This window comes from Mastigoproctus giganteus, chromosome 2 (assembly GCF_048544385.1).
Source record: "Mastigoproctus giganteus isolate SK-2022 chromosome 2, ASM4854438v1, whole genome shotgun sequence".
NCBI classification, from domain to species: domain Eukaryota; kingdom Metazoa; phylum Arthropoda; class Arachnida; order Uropygi; family Thelyphonidae; genus Mastigoproctus; species Mastigoproctus giganteus.
Window position 1 is genome coordinate 18,598,289 of NC_143576.1, and position 16,193 is coordinate 18,614,481.

Below are 16,193 nucleotides of genomic sequence, written 5' to 3' on the forward strand. Positions count from 1 at the left end.
GAAATGTACCAACTCTGTGGTACTGCACTTAAGATGGTAGAAAATGAAAAAGACCTGGGAGTAATTGTGCAGTCAGATATGAAATTTTCTGAGCAATGCAGACAGACTACCGGGGTAGGTCATGGGGTTTTGTCAATGATATATAGGAATTTTGCTAGCAGGAAAAAGGAGGTGATTGTCCCTCTGTATAAGGCAATGGTCAGGCCATGCCTTGAGTACTGCCAACAGGTCTGGAGGCCTAATTTTAGGAAGGATCTAGATTTGCTTGAGCGTGTACAGAGAAGGGCAACAATATTGGTGAGGGGAATGAAGTGATCCTCTTGCCAAGAGAGGCTTAAGTTCTGCACATTGCAGTGGCTTTTGACTAGGTATCTGCGAGGTGATCTGATTGAGGTGTATAAGGCCTTGAATGTGTTGAGCAAGCTAAATTCCGATGGGATTCTTCCACTTGTTTAGATTAAATAAAATTTTTTTTTTTCCCTTTATACTCCGGCACGACAACCAAGTCAGTAGAGTTTACAATAAATCGTCAATACAAATATTTATCGTATTTAGTATTCACGGGCTTGAACCCCGGTCCACTCAAGGAACGCATGCTATGCACTCTCGCTCCTGACCCCTCGGCTACGTCGAACCTAAGGGGCATAAATTCAAATTAAGGAAAGATAGATGTGTGGAAATTTGCCTTTAGCCAGCGGGTGATTAATTGCTGGAACAAACTTCCATCTGTCGTTGTGGAAGTTGATAGGTTAAATAAATTTAAGGAAGAACTGGACAAACATTTAGAGGGAATGGTTGTGATTTTTTTTTTTTTTTTTTTTTTGGCTGATGCTACATAGGCTCATATGCTTGCTTTCTTGCATCATATGCCACTACTACTACTACTACATTGTGAACATCACATTTGTTGATAGATGACAAACTTATTGTAGCATAGTGATTTTACATACAGAGAAAGTATGGCAATGTTTATATATAAATATTATTTTGCAAAAAATAAAAAACAATAATAATAAATAAGTTAAACTTAAAAGAATTTGCTAAATAGTCTACTTCATTTGGTGACCAGTAGACTTTCTGTTGTGAGTAAGACCAGAACATGTTTACTTACAACAGTTTAAAGTGCTGGCTGCCAGAAATAAATGTGTGAATACAAAGCTACTAATGGAGTTTTAGAAAGTATTAAGTTAAATAATATTTAATTTCATTTTAATATAATCGAATTCAGAGAACAAGTTTTGCTTCAAATTGAAATAGTGCAGTTTTCCAGGGAAAAAAAAAAAAGTCTGAATTTCAGATCATTCTGTTTTTCGTAACCAGATTTCAGTTGTTCTATCTGTATTGGTATTAGTAGAGGCAAATTATGCAAGGAAGCAACTTTCCTTCTTCAATTTAAATTTATGACCTCCCCCATGTGTCTGTTGTCTGAGCAAGGGTAAGGATGCCATTGGAATTTAGGTTACTCAATCCACTTAAGATTTAAACACCTGAATCAGATCTCCTGGCAGGTGCTTAGTTTCAAGATGCTGAAAATTACAGACGTGAAGCCTTTCTTGGTAAGAGTACCCCTCCTCCTGGTAGCAAAATTGTTGTATATCATTGGTAAAACTCTATGAGTTGTCCTAGCAGCTCATCTGCATTGCTCAGAGAACTTCATGTCTGGCTGCACAATACCGTATATCTTTTTTGTTCTCTATTACTGTGAGTGTAGTACCACACTCTATGTTATTCTAGGATTACTACTCCCCATAGGTAATACTTTATATTTGTTGATTTCAACTTCAGTTGCCACTTCTGAGCCCACCTGCCTAATTTTTCTAGATCTTGTTACAGTGGCACCTTCAGATTGCTATTAATCACCCTGTCATCAATTTTATCATCTCCAAAATTTAGATATTAAGCCTGATATAAATATCATTAATAAATATTGAAAACAATGAGCCTAACCTAACACTGAACTCTAGGGGAAGCAGTGCCCACTGATAACCACTCTTTGTCGTCTTTAACTCAATCATTCCTTTATTCATAGCACTAGCCTGCTCTTATGCTGCATTGCTTCACAGATTGGAGCAGTGTAGAAATATATTACTGTTAATACACCACTCCTCCAATTTGTACAATAGTTTTTCACATGGAACAGTATCAAAAGCTTTTCTGAAATGTAAGTGTATGATGTCAAATTTATTTTTTGCATCCTGTGTTACTGTGTCATAGTATTCAGTGAGATTGGTCAGACAAGCTCGTCCCTTGTCTAATCCATGCCGTGATTGTGGTATAACTGCATTCCTGGCTAGATGGTCCTGCATTTCTTCTTTAACTAATGACTCCATTATTTTATGTTGAATGGAAGTCAAGCAGGTATGTAATTAATCACTTCACTTTATCTGTTTTTGCTGTGTACTCTGCCCACAGTTTTTCTAAAATGCTGATATAAATAACAGCCTTCTATGCCTACTGGCCAAAAAAAAAATGGAATGTTTTTTGATTGGTTTCAACAGATAATTAAATGTACAGTATGCAAATGTCAGTTGTTACATGGTATGATTACAAGCTCCCTGGTATCAGAATAATACTCTGTGCTTTCCTGTCGATCTTCTTAGTCAGTCTGGTATTGAAGAAGACAGATGATCTAATTTTCGGAAAGGCATTATTGTTGGGGCACATTTAGCCGGGGGTCACAATTGATGAAACAGAAGAAATCACTAGTGAGAGGAAAGCTGCCATCTCAAAAATACTCTTCGAGTGGAAAGGAGAATGCAACTTTAAAAAGAGAAGAAATATGACAATCAGAACTCCAAAAACAGGACAAATTTAAAGTGAATTGTGCATCAGAATAGAAGGTCTAATGTACAGCAAATGACTGAAATTTAGGCAAAGGAAGAAAGACCTAATTCCAATCTATATGGCAGGAGTTGAAGAATCTGAGAATTGGTAGTCATGTGCTCATGTCACTTCTTTTTTGTAAAAAAAAATGAAAGAAATAAAGCTAATTGTTGCATTAATGATTTTAGTGTTAGTAGTAGCCAGGCTAAATGATGGAAAAAAATGGACTTTTTCTGCATCAGCCAATAAATTAAATAAAATAAAATAATAATAATAAATAAATAAAATAAAAATATAAATAAAATAATATAAATATCATCATCATCAGCCATTTTCAATCCACTGCAGGATGAAGGCCTCTCCAGCAACTTTCCAGTTCCTTCTGTTTTGTACAATGGCCATCCATTTACTGCCCACAAATTCATGAATTTCATCTGTCCATCTCCGTTATTGTCTTCCAGGTTTTCTTTTAGCTCCTCTTGGGTACCATTCTTTTATTTTCTTAGTCCATCTGTCATCATGTCTTCGAGCTGTGTCCTGCCCAAGACCATTTTAGGTCTTTAGTTTTGATAAGAATGTTCTTTACTTGAGTTTGCTGCCTAATCCCTGCATTTCTCTTCTTATCTAACTGGCATCATTCTCTCGCTCCTTGTATAACTCTTTATAGTAGTCTTCTGCTATATGAATTATGTCTTCTCTGCTGTTTATAAGTACACCATCACTCGTCTTCAGTTTCAGTATCATTTGTCTTTCTGTATTACTGCTCATGGCTGCTGATTTAAATCCTTTGTTTTCCCTTAATGGTTGTTCTACTTTTCTTGTGTTAAATTTTCTCATGTCCTCTCTGAGTCTCTTTCTAATGGCTTTGCATAACTGAGTACAGTAATACCCCGACTTACGCGAACTCGGAGTTACGCGGTTCTTGATTTTTTCGTCTGGCAACGCTGCCACCCACTATCTTCAAGGTCGTTTTTCATATGTTATCGATATACGGTGCGACGGCGGAGAATGAGAGCGAAAGATGAACAAAATTCAACTTTGCTGCTTTTATGTTTTTTATATCAGTGAAGGGGAAATACATTTCACCATAATAACGTAAAAACCAACACAATTCCAGCTATCGGTATAATCGCAAGTGCAATTAGATCGAGTTTACTACCAGTTTATAACAGATTTCACTAGCAGAAACGCAACTGGATTTTTATTGTTTTATGGTAGTAACCCCTAGAAATGTGAGGTGTTAATAGTGTATCTCTGCCTTTATGGTGTTGTTTATTCAGTTGCTACATGCGCGCAGCTTTGTTTATGCGTATCAAGCGTGCCTCCTCGTTTTGTAATTGTGCTTTATTCCCTAAAAATGAGTAAAATACTTAATTAAAAGGTGTGAAAAGGAAGCGTCCTGGTGAAGACACTGCAGATTCAGAGAGAAAAAGAAAAGCAATTATCGATAAACAGAGGCGGACTGGATCAAAAATTCTTACCCGGGAAAATTTATAGTGGCCTCATACTATGGTTTATGGCCAAAATCACACTGGCCCACCGAGGTTTCCCCGGTAAGGCTTATGGCCAGTCCGCCTCTGTCGATAGAGAAAAAATATGAAATTGTGAAACGCTTTGAGCGAAATGAAAGACCATGTGATATTGCACGTGCTACAGGCCTAAACGAAGCAACGGCGAAAAGCACATGACAATTGGAAACTTGAGAGGTTGAAAATTGAAAAGGGCTCAATTGTAAAGGGCTTAAAAATTTTAGAAAACAGACTCCAACGAAGAACGCGTTATAGCTACAAAGCAAGGAATAAAAAAATTATTAGCTTGCTACGAAGAAATTCTGCGTGAAAAAAAGAACGCGCTGTGTCGTCAGACGAATTTGTTAGATTTTATGAAGCCATCGACATCGAAATAACTTTTTAACGTAAGTCATTTGTTTTTTTAATACATATTTTGTATTAATATGTATAAAGAACTGCAATTTTATTAATATTTTTCTTCTAAACTAGTGTTTTTGTTAGTCCTTGGTCCCAATTAAGCAAAATTTATATGTATTTATATGCAAAGTTGTACCCCGACTTACGCGAATTCGACTTACGCGATTTTCGTCGGACCCACCTATCGCGTAACTTCGGGGTATTACTGTATACTCAATTTTCTCCCTGTCAGTGTTTTTATTGCTCTTCATTTGTCGTCTTCAGTTCATCATGACAAGTGTTTCTTGACTGATTTTTTTTTTTTTTTTTTTTTTCTTCTTTGGATTTCTTTTTACCTATAGGTTTCTTGGTCTTTATCACTTTCAGAAAGTTGTAATATTCCTCGTCGATATCTTGGTCCTGAACAGTCTGCAGAAGCTCAAACTTGTTCTTAAGTTCCAGTACATACTGCTTTTTCTCCTCTTCTGTTATCTCAAAGACCTTCGTATTATTTACTCGGTTGAGTTTTTTCCTTTCTTTTCTTACATCTATATCAAGTGTGCATCTTACCATTCTGTGATCACTTCCAACATATACCTTGTTCAGGACAGTAACATCATTCAAGATATATCTTCTGTTAGTGAGAATGAAGTCGATTTCATTAGTTTTAATCCATATGGGCTTTTCCATGTCCACTTTCTGTTCACCCTTTTCTTGAAAAAAGCGTTCATTACTGACATTCCTTGAGATCCTGCAAATTCCACAAGTCTTTCACCTGTTTCATTTTTTTCACCAATTCCAAAATTTCCCATAGTTTCACTTTCTGCACTGTTTTGTCTCTCCAACCTTAGCATTGAAATCCCCCATAATGAATACTATAGTGGGTTTTCTGCTCATCTAGAAGACTTAATTTCTCTGTACATTTCTTCAACCTCTTCATCATTATGGCTCGAGTTTGATGCATCAATCATTTTAACTTTTAGCTTGTACCTCTTAGAAATCCTATGTAGTAGTCTTGACACCCTTGGTGATGCACTTTTGAATTCCAAAATGTTATTTTTTATATCTTTATGGACCAGCAAGCCAACTCCACCTTCACTCCTTTTACTGTTTCCATTGGTGTACAACAGATTTCCACTTGATAAACTTATAAGTGGTTCATTTCTTTTTCTTGTTTCAGCCAAACCAATGATATTACAATTCACATTTTCTAATTCTGTTACCATCTCTAATATCCTGTCTTCACCAATGAGCAATCTTACATTGTAACAGGCCAAGTTCAGTTTCTGTGCATGGCAGCCTGGTCGTACCCAGAGATTCTTAGCATCCTCTACTTCCACTCTGTACTCTCGCTGCCGTAAGAGGGGGCAGTCCAAGCTGCTGGGTTTTGAGAGCCATTTGTTTCATCCACATTGTGCACATTGTACTCCCCAAATTCCAATTCTGCATTCCTTATATCTTTATGACACCATGTCTTCTCATCTTTATAACCCCTTGGATTTCCTAGTCAAGATCAGTTATCTTTATAGAGAATAAACCCTGATAAATTTTGACCCTTCAATGACATAATACTTATGCCATTGAGGTATTATGCTCAAATTATTGTTTGGTTGCAATGATTTCACCCTTCACTCAAGGAAGTGGAGGATGAAAAAATACCCAGGGATAATTATACAGTTTGACATGAAGTTCTCTCAGCTGTTCCAACAGCGTGCACTTGGGGTTCTGTTGATGTAGAGGAATTTTGCCAGCAGGGACAAAGAGGTGGTTATCCTGTTGTGTAAGGCAATGGTTAGCCCATGTCTTGTGTTGAATACTGTGTGGAAGCCTCATTTTAGGAGGATTTGGATCTGTTGGTTGCAAAGAAGAGCAGTGAATTGCCAGGCACAAAAGCATATTGTTACCAAGAAAGACTTCTGCAAATTGCAACACTTGGAAATTAGACATCAGCCGGAGGCCTGATCAAAGTGTTTAAGGCTTTAAATTGGTAGAATAAACTAAATGCTGATGTTATCCTCACTCTTTTTTGGATAACACACAAATAAAAAAAAAATTAAATAAAAATAGCAGGATAAATGTGCTTTCAGCCAGATAATAATCATTTGTGGGAACAAACTTTAATATGATGTGGAGGTGGGAAGTTGGAATAAAGTTAAAGAAAGATTAAGAAGATTATTAGAAGAGATGGACAAATGAGGTTTATTATAGTTTTTTTTTTTTTAATACGCCAATGCTAAAAATGAAATTTGTAAAAATTTCATTTTTAAAAAGAGCAGCCTTGTTTTTTCTATTTTTCCTTCAACTCATAGCCACAATTCAAAAACAAAATAAAAGAAATAAATTAGAAAAAAGAAACTAAAAAAAAAAAAAAAAAAAAATTAAATTATGGTAATATGGCATGAAGGTTTTTAAGCTCAGAATAATAAAAGAACTGTGCATTTCAACTACTTGAAAAGGAATGCCATTAATATACAATACAGTTTGCAGTTAAGACATTTATTGATTTATCTTCCTCCCATTCTAAATTCTTTATTGTTTGTGGAATTTTCCATGGTATAGTTCAGGCAACTGTTGAATGCCATAATGTAATTCTTGAGATTATATTTTAGCAAGATTAACCAAGACTCATAGAGGTTAGTGATTATCTGTTGCTGTTTATGAGCAAGATGACTTCTAGATATAAAGGAGGGTCTTGAAGGTAATTAACGATTGAAAGTTTCTCAATATGTTTGATGAAGTTTTGAAGTAGTTTAAAATACTGAGTCAAACTGATGAGTATATTAAATTATACTAAACTTATGAAATTAATTCTTGTCAGTTGTGTTGATTGAAGTTAATAACAAGGAAGTGAAGAAATTGAGGGAAGAAAACTGATCATAGACAAGGTGAGAACAAGAACATTGAATAACGTGATGCAGCTGGAACTTTGCTTAGCTTTAAATGGGGTAGGAAGGATTTGGTTTATAGCACAAATGAAAAGCATTTTTAAGATATGAATGAATATGCTGGTCTATGAATCAATTATGAATAAAAATATCTGTTTTATAAGAACAGAAACATGCAAATTACTTTTCATTTATGAATGCATCAGCTGAATTTTGAGAATTTTATAGATGTACTTTAATATTTTTGTATATTTAATATTTTTTAATTCCTTCTTTCATACCTTTTCACAGAAAAATATTCTCGAGTTTTTATATGATGTGTTCTCTCTTCCTGTACCAGAATGGACAGATGATTTTTATGTAGGCTTACAATCTTCAGGTAAGTGTTAAATTTTTTTTCAGTAAATAAATAATTCATATTGTGAAACTTATTTCAGGAAAATTGAGGTTTTTGTTTTATACTTTTGTGGAAAATGCCAGAAAAAATAAAAGCACACAATAAAGGTTTATTGTTACAAGTATGGTTTATAACATTGAACAACAAATTTTGGGCATATCTTGTTATCGGCATGAAAGGAAGTTTACTTTATAGATTTTAAGCACTATTTCTGCTAAACACGGAAATAGTGCTTTTGTATCTTTTTTCCAGCCCTGCGATGTTTTGGTGGAAGGATTTAGTTTGTTGAACTCAATAAATTTGGTTTACAGCACAAATGTAAAGCATCTCACCACGAAAAGCTCTCACCTTGTTCGTCGTCGCTGATGCCACCATAATTTGGCAGAAATAAATCCAGATGTGAATGCAAGAAATGCATCTTCAATGACATGTTGCACTTAAGTTTTTCATGGCCCCAGGTGTCAAGCAAATTTTGAGGCCAAGCGATGTTCTGTGCGATTCATAGGGCGATTTTTGTATAGCAACTGAGTTTTTCCTTGTTTATTTTGGTTTAAAAGTCTTTCTGTTAATTAGTTTTACTTTTTAAAAGTATAGAAAGAGAGCCAGAAAAAGGAAAGTACTTTTTTCTTTATTGTATATACTAACCGTACTAACTCCTATGCTTGGCCACAAGCAGCACTGCTCCTGCCTCCCTGTGGTGGGGCCGGTAACCTGCCTGGAAAAGCTAATCCCCCAGGGCGAAAATGAGCCGACATGGATAAAGAAAATTATTCAGCCTTAGAGCCTTCAAGCTCGAATACCATAGATTGGTATAATTCTGATGAAGGTAGTGCACAACATAAGCACTTAAAATAGATAACCATCAACCTGAGTATCCAACTTTCCTGATTATCTGTTCCTTAACTAGTCAACCAGTGAGCAAACTCTCTCCATTTATCATACAGAGATTTCTAGAAAATGCTGCTGGATCACCTAAAATGGTCAAAAGGTTACAGTCAGGGGATTTGCTTGTGGAAACTACACAGTCGAAACATTCAGAATTGTTGGTATCCCTGTTAAAATATCTCCCCACACAACCCTGAATAGTTCCAAAGGTGTCATCTCTGAGTGAAATCTATTAGTTATCTCTGAGTAGGATCTATTGAATGTAACAGAAGAGGAGCTTGTACAAGAACTTAAAAATCAAAAGGTCATACAAGCTAAGAGAATTTTGACTCATAGGGATGGCAATCTCATTCCAACCCGTAGTGTAATACTCACATTCAGTACTCCAAACTTACCAAATACTGTTAAAGCTGGTTATCTAAATTGCCGTATTCACCCCTATATACCAAATCCAATGCATTGTTATGTGTCAGAAGTTCGGACACTCTCAGACGTGTTGAGGAAACACAGTATGCCCAAAATGTGGATCCCAGGATCACACTCAAACAGACTGTACTACATCTCCAGTTTGTCCTAACTGCAAGGAAGATCATCCTGTATATTCTAAAAATTGCAAGTTATGGAAACTTGGGGGAAAAAAAATACAGAAATTTAAAGTTGAAAATAAAGTGACTTATCAGGAAGCGAGACGACAGATACTGAAAGATACTCCTGCACATACATATGCAAATGTTACAAAGAAATATCGTTCAATTGCTACACAAACCAATGACTCAGTTGCACCTAACATATCATTTGCTGAATGGGCTAGAGCTCAGCTTTCAGTTCCTCAGCCATCCTTGAAGTAAAACAACAGAGACCAGACTTGTAATACTCCAATTAACTTAAGTATTAATTAACTTTGAAATCTCGCTGTCTCAATTCAGAATAAACTAACGATCCTTACTAGGTCTATAAGCTACTTACAAAAAATAATTTGATGTAAAAAATATTCAATAAGTGGCTAAATATGGCTAAAAAAAAAAAAAATTTCTCGTTCAGCGGAGTTGCGACTTGTAACACGTGGATACCCTTACCGATACTTTTATGCAATTGCAAGGCCGAGTAAAGAATAAGTATACCAAATTAATCAGAAAAATCACAAAATAATTGCTATACTACTAAATTTAAATCAAAAGTTTTAGAAAAACAATTATTTTAAATCAATAAATAATAAAAATCCACTTAGTACATGACCCTCCGTGAAAGAGCAATAAGCAAAAAAACAACAATTTCAAATCAATAAATAATAAAAATCCACTTAGTACATGACCCTCCGTGATCTGATTATACACCGGTCTGTGATTTCTTATTCCAATAATGGGGGGAAAAAGCAGGTGGAGGATCTTACCATCAGGAAACTCCATGCTGCACATGCAGCCAGGGTCACAGGTAATTTACTAATTGCTCTTTCAATACCCATGGTAACTTCAGCAATTGGTGATTTGCGAAGGATCATAGCAAATTTAGTACCTAAATTTAATATCCCTTCCTGTTCCTTGGTTAATTGTTTACTGCTCAAGTTGTGTATAAAGTTAGTAGCACCATTATCACTATTGCGTCCAGCCATAGCTTCCTCCAATAGCCTGTTGAACTTGCCTATTTGTCTTTGCCTATAGGTATCTGAAATTCTAGTTGCTTTTTCCAACCCTCATTATAAGTGGAAAATGTACCGAGTTCACACTGCTACCTATATTTCTCAAAAACAAACCTTTTTGTCTCCTAATATGTCTCAAGTTATCATGTAATTTGCCAATCCAAATCATCAATATCTTCTTCTGATTCCATTTAGTACATTTAACAAACGATGGTCTTCAAATGGCTCTACACTTCAAATTTAAGTGTAGAGGATATTTGTAATGGGGTAGAGCTTTGTCTTTCAAGCACCACTATGATGTTCCAGGATACAATGTATAAGCAGGTTCATGGCACGGCAATGGGGTCTCCCATCAGTGCCATCATAGCAAATTTAGCTATGGAGAAGCTGGAAACCAGGATTTTTGATAGATTAAATTCTCCCATGTGCACGTGGAAAAGATATGTTGATGATACGTTCACAATTATTCAGAGGGGGAGAGGAGATAAGGTACTTAGTTTTCTAAATAGCTTCTCCCCGTTCATTCAATTTACCTCTGAGGTGGAAGTAGGGGGTTACCCTTTCTTTCCTTGATGGTTTATAGGGAAGGCCTCAGCCTAAAAACTAGAGTATACAGGAAGACCGTGTGCCGAGACTAATATACATGCTATAACACGGCCCAAACCAACCATCATAAGAACAGTGTCGTTAAGGCATTGTTGAATAGGGTTGGATCCCATTGCAGCACCACCGAGGATAGAAATGAAGAAATTATACGAGTTACAGCGGACCTCAGGAAATGTGGTTATCCCCCAGAGGATCTTGGACAAATTTATTAGAGGGGTTGAGTTTTGAGCAAAGAGAGTTGTTCACACTGGTTGCTACCGCATACATTCCTTACTATCTGGGCCTAACGGAACGTATAGCATGTGTATTATGTGACTGTCAGACATGCTGTGTGCAACTTCCGGGACGGAGGTTGCGCACAGTTGTGTCTCAGGTTAAGGACCCCATACCAAGGGATGTTAGTAGTGGGGTTGTTTATGAGATTAGATGCCCGGATTTTGGGGAGTGTTACGTTGGTGAAACAAGGTGGTTCAAAGATCATCTAGGGGAACACATGAATGCTATAAAATCTGCGGATTATGGGAAGTCCGCTGTAGCGGAACATTTTTGGGAGAAGCATCATCAGATCTCCCTGGATGAAGCTGTCATCGTCGACCATGCATATAGGTTTTGGGACCGCAAGTGGCTTGAGAGCTTGCAGATTTGTTCTTCTGAGAACAATACCATTAACAGAGACAGGGAAATTCATAATCATCCCCACTTTGACGTGGGGATTCCCGGACGGGCTGATCGGTTCCGCCTGGCACGCTCCTGAGCCATTTCCGGTTCCAGTAGGCGTGAAGGGAATACTGCCCATGCTCCTGTGGAACCACGTGCTGAGAGCCGTTAGCCTGCTGTTATTTAAGGATGTGTTGTACCATAAAAATCTTACTGTTGAGAAAAAAGGCAGATGCCTCTGAAAGCTTCGGGATTTTAGTGGTTTTAGTTTCATTGTTTTATCGCTTTTATTTTCTCATAAATTCTTATATATTTTTATATTTATTGTAAATAGATTTTATTTTAATTCTACATTAATTTAAAGAAAAGTTTTATTTTATTAGTTCTATGTATATTTTACAATATTAAAGTAAATTAAAAGTAAATTATTTCAGCAACGGTTGGTGTACGTGTGTAATTTTTGTGAATATATCAATTTTCCCAACCCCAGAGGCCTATTTGAAGATGACTTCACATGCTTATGTACAAGGTCAGCCCACACACTTAAAACCACAGCTTTCCAGTGCTCAGCCAGTCGATAAAGGTAACGATACTGTAATATATACAGTAACCGAAAGCTACTATGTCCATGTTCTATGTTTTTGCTAAATTTGTTTTTTCTTGAATGTTTGTGCCTAGTGTCAGTTTACATTTTTGTTCTACTGTGTTATTTTCATTTGGCCCATGCAAGAAATTATATGTATCTAACCCTCCAACCTCATAGGGTTCTTCAGTCAACACAAGAAACTGCTTTACTAAACAAAAATTAGCAGTTGCTTTACTCCTTGAATTAGCTGCTTTACTATACATAAGGGATGAATCAGATTGGTCCACTGGATGTTGATGGTTCAACAGTTGAGGATCCTGCTCAGGTGGCTAACAATCTAAACAAGTATTTATTTTATCTAAACAAGGAATGTTGTAGGTGAAGTGAACATTGGCAGTGAGCTAGATGATTTTCTAATAACTGAGAGGAAAGTGGAGGAGAAATTGTTGAGGATAAACATAAAAAAGGCACCCGGGGTGGATGGGATCTATCCAGTTATATTAAAGGAGGCAGCAAAGGAAGTAAGCAAACCCCTAGCCATAATTATGAGAGCTTCTTTGGACTCAGGGGAGGTACCCATAGACTGGAGATGTGCAAATGTAACCCCAATTCACAAAGGAGGATCAAAGGCTGACACATGTAATTATAGGCCTGTTAGTTTAACTTCGGTTCCAGGAAAATTAATGGAGGCACTGGTTAAAGAAGCACTGCAGGATCATCTAGACAAGAATTCAGTTATAGCTCAGACACAGCATGGTTTTGTTAAGGGCAGGTCTTGTCTGACCAATTTGATTGGATACTATGATGTAGTCACAAAAGAACTAGATGTAGGGAATAACTTTGATATTATATATTTGGATCTTAGAAAGGCTTTTGATACTGTTGCGCATAGAAGACTGCTGCACAAATTGGAGCAGTGTGGCATTGGAGGCAAATTGCTGCTATGGATAAAGGGTTGAGTGGCAGAAGACAGAGAGTGGTAATCAATGGACACTGCTCAACGTGGACTAATGTTATTAGTGGAGTTCGTCAGGGTTCATTGTTGGGTCCATTGTTGTTTTCTGTATTTATAAATGATATTGATGATGGTATATCAAGCTTAATGTCCGAGTTTGCAGACGATACAAAGGTTGGCAGGGTTGTTAAGGACACTACTGATGCTATGCTGCTGCAACAGGATCTGGAAAGGTTGAGCAGATGGGCTGAGAGGTGGCAAATGAAGTTTAACATTGACAAATGTAAAGTACTACATATGGGAAACAGTAACCCCAGATCAACGTATCAACTCTGTGGTACTACGCTGACAGTGGTAGAGAATGAAAAGCACCTGGGGGTAATTGTGCAGGCAGATATGAAGTTCTCTGAGCAGTGCAGACGAGCTGCAAGAGTAGCTCATGGTGTTTTGTCAATGATATACAGGAATTTTTCTAGCAGGGATAAGGATGTGATTGTTCCCTTGTATAAGGCATTGGTCAGGCCACACCTTGAGTACTGTATACAGGTCTGGAGGCCTCATTTCAAGAAGGATGTAGAGCTGCTGGAACGAGTACAGAGAAGGGCAACAAGATTAGTGAATGGAACAAAGGGTTGTTCTTACTAAGAAAGGCTTAAGTTTTGCAAATTGCGGAGTCTGGAGACTAGGCATCGGTGAGGTGATCTGATAGAGGTGTATAAGGCTTTGAATGGCTTGAGCATGCTCAATGCCGATGGGATTCTTCCTCTTGCTCAATAATCACCTGAGAGGGCATAAATTCAAATTGAGGAAGGATGGATGTCGGATAGATGTGCGGAAATTTGCCTTTAGCCAGCGGGCAGTTGGTTTGTGGAATAGACTTCCATCACTTGTTGTTGAAGTTGATAGCCTAAACAAATTTAAGGCTCAGCTGGACAGGTATTTTGAACGAACGGAGGGGTGAAATGGGAGTAGTTGTTGTGTGTTTTTTTTTTTGGCTGATGCTCAATAAGCTTGCTTTCTTGCATCATATGCCTCTACTAATGCTAATAAACTAATAGCCCAATGAATAGCTTTCAAGCAAACAGCACGATGAGCTGCTGTGTATACTATCATCAAATGCATCAGGAGTCACCCTGCTGTAGTAGCTTTAAAGATTTGACTTCGAATTACCTGCAAACAGAAGGAGGTTGTTGGAAGTGGACATCCACAAAAAATCAGTACAGAGTTTACCTCATCTTTACCCACACCCGCCAGAACAGGAGACTTTCTCTTCTGTACAGTTTAGTAGGTGTGCCTGATGTAAATAAGAATCTACCTCATGAAGTAAGCCCCCATGGCCTGTTGTGCCGACTTAAAGGCAGTACAATATGCTGTGCTTTCAAATCAGGATCTTTTCACAAAGAATTGACTTTTGCAATTTATGCTTACTCAAAGTTGAAGCAGAAGCGGATGAAGTTAGAGCAAAAGAGCCTTTTCTGGTATTGCAGTGTAATATGAAGAGCCTGGTCCCCTGCAGTGTGGTACTCCACTGCACAGGATACCCAAATTTCCAGAAGCATGGAACTTCTCTTGTAATTAGTAACAAATAATAGAATTAAACACAGTCCAAAGTTTCCATATGAAGCAATGTTTTGCATCTAATAGAAACCTCAGATGCCGAATCCAAGAAAGCTAGAAAATTTTTTGTTTTTCCCAAGGTAGGTTCACAACCCTCTATCATATTTTGCACATTTGGCACCCGAGAGACTAATCCATTTCTTAGATCTTCATATTCCTCGCAGCTATGTGTAATATACCCCCCACAATTCCAGCTGACTGGGCGACTCGATCTTTCAGTTAGTCCTAGAGCATGCAACTTCTTGTTAATTAATCCTTGTCCATTGAACAAAAATGGAGTCTGCAGATTTGGCAAACCACTTACTCCACAAAGCAGCATTTCTGACATCCAGAAAGAACTTATGTGTTACTGGTTCTTTATTACATATCCTCCAGCATTCCTGCTACAAATCCAATGCAGAATTCCAGATCCTTTTTTGGATCAGCAGTTATTCACTAGTATATTAAAAAAAAAAAAAAAAAGTCCTGTCTATCATGTCATATAAAGTATCCTGTCCTAGGTGCACCAAATGCAGGTCTATTGGAATTTTGATATTCACCACCTGCAATGCAGAGTTGATAGTTCTACATGCTGTGCACATTCTGAGCAACATTACTCTTTAAACTGCTTTCTCTGGAAACCTTTCAGTTGTACTCACCCAAAGCAAAGCAAAGTGATGCACCACATTTAACTATTGGAATAAATATGCATTCATGGAGTTAGATTTAATGCTGTGCCTTTCACTCCCCTGCTGACTCTAGTAATTCTTGTGGTCATGCCCACAAATTTTCATGTTTTTTCTACTAAATAAAGTATGTAAGAATTGAAACACAATTATCCTTCCAGCATGAAGCCTAAATATTTCAATTGTCTTACACATTGTAGACTTACCCTATTGTATTTCACCACTAGGGCTTTATGATCTGACAGATAACCCTTGAATACCACTTTGTTTTTGCCCTTGAAACAGTTTATGAAGCCTACACCTGTCATTTATTTCTCCCAAAACGTAACCCAAACCTAGCTTTCAGTTATACTTGTGAATTACCTTTAATGAGTGCCAGATCATCAGCATTAGCTACCATCTGTGTATATTGAAATTCTTTTCTCAGCCAGTCCTCCAAGGTGTTAGTGGTCCGAATACTGAGCCTTGTGGACATCCCTTGTTCACTTCCCACACAGTCCTACCCACTGATGATTTCACACTAATTGTCTGATGCAAAAAATAGTCCTTTACCACCCTAAAGAGATTGTCTGAA

General features: G+C 37.2%; 1 protein-coding gene across 1 annotated transcript in view; it reads left to right on the forward strand.

Annotated features, from left to right (window-relative positions):
- The window catches only part of rictor (rapamycin-insensitive companion of Tor), a 707,794-nt gene that overhangs the window by 138,170 nt on the left and 553,431 nt on the right, over nucleotides 1-16,193 (forward strand). Inside the window, exon 9 of the mRNA XM_090388323.1 lies at nucleotides 7,907-7,994. Within this exon, the coding sequence (XP_090244449.1) occupies nucleotides 7,907-7,994 (88 nt within the window). The remainder of the gene's footprint in view (nucleotides 1-7,906; nucleotides 7,995-16,193) is intronic.